Below are 8,940 nucleotides of genomic sequence, written 5' to 3'. Positions count from 1 at the left end.
AGACAGACTTAGACAGACACATAGATAGATAGATAGACTTAAAAGATGTATCAACCAATCACAATATGTGGCCGTTTTTGGATCCTGATTCAAGCAAAGTACAATAAACACACTCATACACATATATTACATGGATAGCACAAGTGAAAATTTGACAACTGACTGTATTTGATAAATTTTAAGAACTATTGTTAATTTTTTGGTGTCATAATGGCTTTGTTGTTATATACTTTTAAAGATGTTTATATTTTTAAGAAACATACCAAAATATTTACAGATGAAACTATATAATATCTTGGATTTGCTTCAGAATCATATGGGTGGGGGAAGTGGCTGGGGATACAGATCAAACAAGATTGGGCATGAGCTGATCATTGTTAAAGCACAGGATGTATACATGTGAATTTGTAAAAGTATTTTGTCTCATTTTTGGCATATGTTTAAAATTCTCCATAGCAAAATTACTTGGGAGTTTTGGTTTTGTATTGTATTGTTAAAAGGAACAAATAAAGCCCAAGGCCCAGAAGGCCACAAAGAAAAAGAAAGGGAAAAAAGGAGAGCGGGCTTGGCTTCTCACTCACTTGCACATAGCTCCCCACGCTTTCCTGGTAGATCATAAAGGAAAGCAGGCTGCCCTGGGTGAGCTCCCCATCCTGCATCTGCTGCAGCCCACAGCTCAGCATCAGCACCTGCACCCCCAAGTGCAGCACCTGGGAGAGGAGAAGAAAGAGATGAGGCTGGGAATCTTCCCATTCTTTCCCCCTCTCTGCCTCTATGAGACTGACCTGCAAAGGCCCCCAGAACCAGCTGTAGTTTCCCTTTCCCTTTCCCTCCCCTTTTCCTGGGCTCCTTTCACAACCACTCTGCTATCTTACCCTCCTTACGAGTAGGTACAAGGCACGTTCCAGGTCTCTCCGCCAATACAGCTGCCGGCATTGTTCAAGGGCCTCTTTATAGCGACAGACTTCATGCTCCTCAGCCCCAAAACTGCGAACGGTCTGCAACCCTCCAACAGCCTCCCGCACCACCTGCCCTGCCCTGGCCACTGCATCCTGGATCTCCCGAAGCACTGCCTGGAAAAGAGGGTCAGCAAACACCGGGGCTGATGTGGCAGAGAGAGCAGGACCCCACATCTTATTCCAGCCTATGCGATGCTCCCTAGTCTACCTAAAAATACCAAACTGTTTCTTTCCTTCTTCCTTACTCGTCTTTCCAGAAGGAGTAAGAGTGAAGGAGCGAGGGAACAAAATATTATCGAGCTCTCAGTGTTAGGTAGTATAGGAGATATATGCAATTTTTTTTTAACCTTCATTTGAGGTAATTCTCCCATCCCCAGTGTCTGAATCAGGAAGGAAGCGTAGTTTTCCCAAGGAGCCACAGATAGTTAAGAAAGGTGGAGATGTAATTCCAAATGGATCAGAGGCCTCAACATAAGAGCTAACACTATAAAACTCCTAGGAAAATGTAGAAGAGCCTCATCCCACTAGATCTGGCAATGATTTCTTGGACATGACACCAAAAGCACAGACAACAAAAAATAGATAAATCAGACTTCATCAGAATCTAAAACGCTCGTGCATCAAAGAATTCTTATTGACAGAGTGAAAAAGCAACCATAAATGCAAGAAAATATTTGTGAATCATATATCTGATAAGAAATTAATATGCAAAATATTTAGTGAACTCCCACAACTCAAAAAAAAAAACAAAAAATGGGCAAAGAACTTACATTCTTTCAAAAAAGATACATAAATGGCTAAAAAGCACAGGAAAAGATGCTCAACATTTACTAATCATTAGGGAAATGCAAATAAAAAACACAATGAGATAATCCTAATCACCTAATCACCACCATTAGGATGGCTATCAGAAAAAAAAAAAAGACAATAAAAAGTAATGAGTGTTGATGAGGATGTGGAGAAACTAGAAACCTTATGCACCACTGGTGGGAATTTAAAATAGTTGCCTCCGCTATGGAAAACTGTGTGGTGCTTTGATACGGTGTGGCTGTGTCCCTACCCAAATCTCATCTTGAATTCCCATGTGTCGTGGGAGGGACTGGATAGGAGGTAATTCAATCATGGGAGCAAGTCTTTCCCATGCTGTTCTTGTGATAATGAATAAGTCTCACGAGATATGGTGGTGTTAAGAAGGGGAGTTCCCCTGCACAAGCTCTCTTTTCTCTTGTCTGCTGCCGTGTGAAATGTGTCTTTCACCTTCCGCCATGACTGTGAGGTCTTCTCAGCCACGCGGAACTGTAAGTTCAATAAATCTCTTTCTTTTGTAAATTGCCCAATCTTGGGTGTGTCTTTATCAGCAGCCTAAAAATGGACTAATACATGGTTCCTCAAAAATGTTAAAATAGAATTACCATATGATCCAGCAACTCCACTTCTAAGTATATAGCCAAAAGAACCAAAAGCAAGGTATCAAACAAGTATTTGTACACTCATGTCCACAGCAGCATAATTCACAATAGCCAAAAGGTGGAAAAAATGCAAGTGTCCATTGACAGATGGATAATCAAAATGTGACATATGCACACAACAGAATATTATGCAGCCTTAAAAGGGAGGAAATTCTAATGCGTGCTACAATAGGGATGAGGCCTGAAGACATTATGCTAAGTAAAATACGCCAGTCACAAAAAGACAAATACTGTATGGTTCCAGTTACGTATAGTATCTGGAGTCATCAAATTCACGGAGACAGAAGGTACAATGGAGGTTGCCAGGGGCCAGGGGTTGGGGGTAGTAGGCAGTTACTGTTTAGTGGGTACAGAGTTTCATTTTAGGAAGATGAAAAAAGTTCTGGAGATGGATGGTGACAATGGTTGCCCAATAACAATGTGGGTTTCCTAAATGTCACTGCACTGTACACTTCAAATGGTTAAAATGGTAAATTTTATATTATGTATGTTTTACCACAATATAAGAGAAAAAGAGAAGGTGGAGCTGACATTCAGACTCAGGACTTCCTGATGACGCCTCCTTTCCCTATGCTTCATCCAGACTTCTTCTGCTGATTTTAAAGGGAAAATCTCCCTGCCTAAAAGCCTCCAAGAAATCATTTTTAATCTTCGCAGTGGGGGCGGGAGATGTACAGACTCCTTTAAGAAGCTAATGAAAAGTTATCATCTCCTATCATCTCCCCTCCCTATTCCCTCCCCCACACCCTCACACACACTTTACATTTTTGTTTACAGTTCTGGAGAATCATGAACCTTCTGAACTCAAATATCCATTGTTGGATGGCTGGACAAGCAAAATGTGGTATATACATACAATACACCTTCTCCCCTAAGGGCTGAGAAGAGAACATCTCTCTCTAGGAGATCCTCTAGCCACAAATGTGGAAGCCTCCTCACCTGTCACTTTTATTCTCCCTTTGGGTTTCCCTTACATGCACACTCACCTGATGGCGGGTGTTGTACACCTTCTCGGCTGCTATTGTGAAGGGCACGTCCAGCAGAGAAAGGAGGGTGAGTCGAGGCGATATGCTGAGCATGAAGCCATACAGCCCCACCACTTTCACCAGGCTTCGCAAGAGCACATTGGCATTTAAAGGAAGCCAGTTACTCATCAGGGTGGTATCCGAGCTCAGCCGTGAGTTCAGCTCCCCTAAGAAGGACAGAGCAGGTGAGGAAAGAGGAAACCATGTGTACTGCAGGGCCCCCAGAAACTCCCTCCTAACCGTTCCCTCTGACACAGCCCCCTCCTCTGAACATCCTCGTTCACTTGCAGAGGGACAGTGGAGGCTGCTTCTCCCCCTGTCCCAAATGAGAGAAAAGCATCCCCAGGTCCTGGCATACGGGTGAAGGCAGGAGGAGAAGCTGTGGATGGAAGATCACTGAGGGGCAAGGGATGTCCATGGGAATCCCAGACCTGGACTCCAGGTCCCACCTGTCTTAGCCTCCTGGAAGAAACCGAGGTCCTGGCGCAGCAGGGAGGAGAAAAGCTGCTCCCGGATCCGCAAGTTGATTCTAGACATGGTGTAGGTGAAGCAGCCTCCTCGGCAGCCTGCAGACAGTGAGCTGCGGGGTAGGAGATGAGTGGGGAGGGAGATGCAGAGAAGGAGCAAGCCAGCGGGTGAAACAGAGGAGCAAGGCAGGAGTGCAGAGAAGCACAAAGTCGGGGGAAAGCATGCCAGGAGAGGCAAAAGAGAAAGAAATGAGAGACAGACACACAGAGAGACAAGAGGCAAGGAATACACAGAGGAAGAAGAAAGGGGAGACATGGTGAGCTAGATGTGAGACCAAAATCATAACATGTACAAATTCACAAGTATTTACGGAGTGCACTCTGTACTAGAAACAATAGAAGGCTACAATAGAAGGGAAAACATATTGTGAAAACAAGTATCCCAGTGCTTGTTTCTGTCCTGGCCTCCCTCAGGCTTGTCCCTCTGTGCGTCTCCTCTGCCTTCGTCTCCTTCCTGCCCCATACCCAAAGCCCTTCTCTGTCATCATAGATACTTCATCATGGGAACTGCAGTAATAAACTCCCTGCCCCCACCATTCTCTGGAGCCCGAGTCATGTGGTTCCCATCTTTCATCCTTCAGCTTGGAGAATTCCTCTTAGACCAACTACATGTCTACAGTAAAACTCAGAGGAAAAAATATAAAAGCATAAAAGCAGGTATTTTACAACATATATGTTTCTAACACAAATTTAGTTACCATATTGAAGAGGCATTTGGAATAGTCAGACACGATATAATGAGGGTTTGGACTTTAATGAAAGGGATGCATTCTGAGAAATGTGTCATTAGATAGTTTCATCGTTGTGTGAGCATCGTGGAATGTACTTACACAAACCTAGATGTCATAGCCTACTGCACACCTAGGCCATGTAGTTTAGCCTATTCCTCCTAGACAACAAATCTGTACAATATATGACTGCACCTAACACTGTGGGTGACTGTAACACAGAAGTAAGTATTTGTGTATCTAAACATAGAAAAGGTACAGTAAAAATATGGTATTATAATCTTGTGGGTCCACCATCTTATATGTGGCCCATCATTGACCTAAACATCATTATGCAGTGCATGACTGCAGTTTCAGCAGAAAGCAGCCAGGATGGAATGAAGGCACAATGAAGAAATGGTTTTGGAGGGTATTCTAAATTAAGTATGACCATGAAAATGGAGACAACCAGGCCGGCTGGGATTTGGGTAAGGTGAGTGCACACCTCCTTAAACTTTGCACCCCAGGTGTCTCCCTCACCTCATCCCAGTCCAAGCCTTATCAAACAGTTTGTTTGTTTGAGTATGTCTAGAAAGAGAAGGGAAAGCAAGTGAAGGGAAAAGAGTAATGATTCTGGAAAGAAAGGTGATAAGCCTCAGAGTAAGATCTTCAGGGACTGGCAAGGTAAGTTGGGAAAGAAGAGTGAGAGGGAGAAGCATGCCCGTCCTGAGGAGAGAGTGACCCTGGAGACATACTTTGGAGACAGACTTAGCAGTAGGAGGCAGAAAGAAATGGAATTTCATGGGCCTAGGAATGTTGAGAGACAACTGAGAGACATTCCATCTGAGACTTCAATTCCTTTTGTACTACCTTCACTCATAACTTGTACCTATAATAAGATCAGATAAACTCTGAAGAGATAGGATGAATACGAATGAAGGAAGAAATGAATGGATAGATGAAACAGAATGGTGACTACATTTGCCATATTTTAGTTTGAATATTTTTGTGCTTTGCGCCTGAAAGGGCCTAGAAATAGAGTTAGGGAAGTGAAGACCCCTGTAAAGATCTGGGGCTAGCAAATGGACCCAGCTGCCCATCACCTACCTGCCAAAGGAGAAGAGGCACATGAAGAAGATGGCACTGGCAAAGGCTTGGGGGTCAAAATCACCTCCCAGGATGTCAATCACACGACCAGAATAGTGAGGGATTAATGTCTCACCTGAGAGAGGCATGAAAAATAACACATGAATGTACTGGTGCCCAGGCCCTTTTTCCACCTCCAACTCACAACGTCCTCTCCTGACTCACCTAAGACAGCAAGGACAAGGAAGAAGAAGGCGGCAACGAGGAGAGGCAGGTCCGGCCTGGAGAGCTTCAGCAGCCTCCACATCAAGACTTTGTTGTTCACCTGGTCCTGCTCCTTCTCCTGGGCTCCAGGAGGGCTCAGAACAGCCCACAGTGACCAGCTGAGCCCCGCGGCCCCGTACCCCACCAGCAGCCAGCTCCAAGAGGCTGAAGCGACTCTGGCTGGGGGAGCATGTGAGGCCCCCGCGACCAGGGCTCTCAGGGAGACAGTCAGGGGGGTGGCCAGACAGAGAGGGGGCAGCAGTGTCCCCACAAATCCCAGCAGCCCTCTTAGCTTTAGCAGCCCCCACAGCCCTCCCAGCCGCAGGGTCCCCTCCAGCCATAGTCCTGGCAGCCCTTGAGGAAGCAAAGTCCCCAGAGGGCCCTGAAGCAGCCACAGTAAAGCCGCGTCCACCAGCAGCAGGAAGGTCCAGGGTCTCAGGTCGGGGAGCGGCATGGCTCTGTCAAGGATACGAGATGAGTAATTATGGGGGTGGAGTCCCAGTCCTTGTCCCTGCCCTCCTACCCGCCTGGCTTCGCCCAACCGGTCCATCGGCTTCTCATTTTATCCTATTCGACCCTGAGAGCTCTCCTGAGTAACCGGTGCTCATCCGTACACCCCTCCTACAACAGACAGCTTTCCGCCTGCCTGGGGAGCCGGAAGCATGACCATCAGGAGCCTCGTGCTTAAAAAAAAAAAAATTCCCCGGACCCCCACCCCCACCCCCGCCTGCCGCGGCGAGCTAAGCGGTCCGGACTCCGCTCCCTCCTATCGCCGGGTGCAGAGGGACTGGGAAGCTGGAGCGTAGAGTGGGTAGTCACTTGGGCTGCGTCCCTATTGGCGCTCCAGCAGGGTGTGGTCCCTCCGCACCAACTCACCAGCCGCGCCGGGGAGACTGCAGCTCCGGGGTCTTCAGCTTCAGCGCTGAGGTCCGCTCCGCCTCTCCCAACTTCGCTACCGGCTCTCGTCAGCCAGCTACGCTCAGCCAGGGCGGGCATCAGGGCTCGAGCAGCTTTCGCTTTCGCTTCCGCAGCCAAGGTCTTCATTCTGGGCTGGGCCGCCGGGAGGGGGCGCGCGAGACCCGCAGACAGCGGAACGGGAGGCCGAACTCTGGTTCGCAAGGCACAGGCCTCAATGAGTCTCACTCACCCTTAGTGATGGTTACTCTGGGATATAAAACTGCAAAAATGTTTCTGTATCATTAAGTAAAATACAGTTGTCTCAAGGACAACTTTATCTGTTGTCCTTGCTTTGTAATTGAAGAATGCTTTGTAATTGGAGAATCATTAAATTTTCTCAAAGTTACTACTTCAAGCTCTGAACTTACTGTTAAGAAGTGCCCTCTTGCGGTGGCTCACGCCTGTAATCACAGCACTTTGGGAGGCCGAGGTGGGCGGATCGCCCAAGGTCAGGAGTTCGAGACCAGCCTGGCCAACATGGTGAAACCCTGTCTCTACTAAAAATACAAAAATTAGCCAGGGCGTGGTTGGCAGACGCCTGTAATCCCAGCTACTCGGGAGGCTGAGGCAGGAGAATCGCTTGAACTCAGGAGACAGAGGTTTCAGTGAGCCGAGATCAGGTCACTGCACTCCAGCCTGGGCGACAAGAGTGAGACTTTGTCTAAAAAAAAAAAAAAAAGTGCTCTGTTCCATGCAAGCTCCAGTTTTAGGCGAGCGAAAAAGTATGCCGGGATCTCCTAAATAGAAGGTTCCAACCAATCTCACCAGGCCAAAGGGGATTTTCACGTACAGATTTTGAATTTAGGAGGCCCTGACCTCTTCATCCGTCCTCTTTATCCGTCCTTCTCAGCAGAGCACCTTGAGCTGGCTGGTGCTCAGATGCCTCTAAGCCTGTATTCCAAATTATGCTGGGCGCGCCTTCAGCCTATGAGGGAAATGCACGGTACTGGGCTTTGGTTCTTGTTCTATTTTAACACTGTTTAGAACAGTAATCAGGTTTCTAAATATCCTTCCTGACCCAGAGCCTACCTATGCAACAGAAAGATTCGTTTATTCCAGAAAGGACTCTTCAGATTGAAACCACCTCCCAAACTAAAACAAACAAACAAAATCCCCAAAGGAAGGGTCACTTGGATTCCAAATCACCGTTTTGAAATGTTATCTGTGTGACTACCAAGGAGTCACTTAAAGTTTAAAACAGTGGTGGTGGGGAGGAGGGATTTTAAGTAGGGGCTCGCTAAAGTTTTTACAACTCTATTCATTCTGGAATTTTAAGTATCTCTCTCTAATACAAAAAGTTCCATACTCAAGCTCATGCTCCTACTTTCAAGCATTTGTTTCCTTTATTCTCTGGAAAGTGACACGGTCCATAGTTCCAGCATGATTCCGAAAATCTCATGATGTGTGTCTTTTTCTTCTAACCTGGGTGTTTTACATTTTCCCTGCACTCCTCACTTAGGGGAGTCCCCCTGATCTCTTCCTCTAGAATTATAGTCCTGTCATCTTGCAATTCAGCATGACACATCATGAAATTGGACCCCTAATGTCTGTCTTTATATTCAATATCCAATATCTCCAAAGTGTTATTTGGGGTAAATGGTATGGTGTTTATATGATTGCCGTATTAAGGTGAAGTGGAAGCTTTTTCATCCCACTCTGTAAAGTCAAAAACAGTTATCCTAGGTGCCCTCCTCCCTGTTCCTCAAACCATTAACAATGGAGCACACAGGAGTCCCCAGGTGTCCCTCTATGAAAAGGACCCTAACCTATGTGAAATTGCAAATAAATGTCTATGGACAACAATGAGCAGCCTTCCTGAGGTCTTGGAGAGACAAGTGTGGAAGGAAACCCCAGGAAGAAATATGTGGTAAGGCCACATTTCTTAGATAGGGGTCTGAGTCTCTTCTCCAGAAAAAGTGTCTCTTTATTTCCTGCCCCACCCAACA

At 46.3% G+C, this 8,940-nt stretch overlaps 1 protein-coding gene across 2 annotated transcripts in view; it reads right to left on the bottom strand.

Annotated features, from left to right (window-relative positions):
* The window catches only part of TAP2 (transporter 2, ATP binding cassette subfamily B member), a 10,617-nt gene extending 3,538 nt beyond the window's left edge, over positions 1–7,079 (bottom strand). The window contains exons 1-7 of one of the 2 annotated variants that reach the window (XM_023194752.2): positions 6,914–7,079; positions 5,999–6,495; positions 5,795–5,909; positions 3,903–4,033; positions 3,415–3,620; positions 876–1,073; positions 582–710 (exon numbers count right to left, since the gene is read on the bottom strand). In XM_023194752.2, the coding sequence (XP_023050520.2) occupies positions 582–710; positions 876–1,073; positions 3,415–3,620; positions 3,903–4,033; positions 5,795–5,909; positions 5,999–6,491 (1,272 nt within the window). In that variant the 5' untranslated portion in view covers positions 6,492–6,495; positions 6,914–7,079. The remainder of the gene's footprint in view (positions 1–581; positions 711–875; positions 1,074–3,414; positions 3,621–3,902; positions 4,034–5,794; positions 5,910–5,998; positions 6,496–6,913) is intronic. The other variant, XM_023194753.3, reaches the window with a different exon arrangement.
* Positions 7,080–8,940: the final 1,861 nt, after the last annotated feature.

Source organism: Piliocolobus tephrosceles, chromosome 5 (genome assembly GCF_002776525.5).
Source record: "Piliocolobus tephrosceles isolate RC106 chromosome 5, ASM277652v3, whole genome shotgun sequence".
Taxonomy (NCBI): Eukaryota; Metazoa; Chordata; class Mammalia; order Primates; family Cercopithecidae; genus Piliocolobus; species Piliocolobus tephrosceles.
This window is presented reverse-complemented; position numbering and strand designations above follow the sequence as displayed.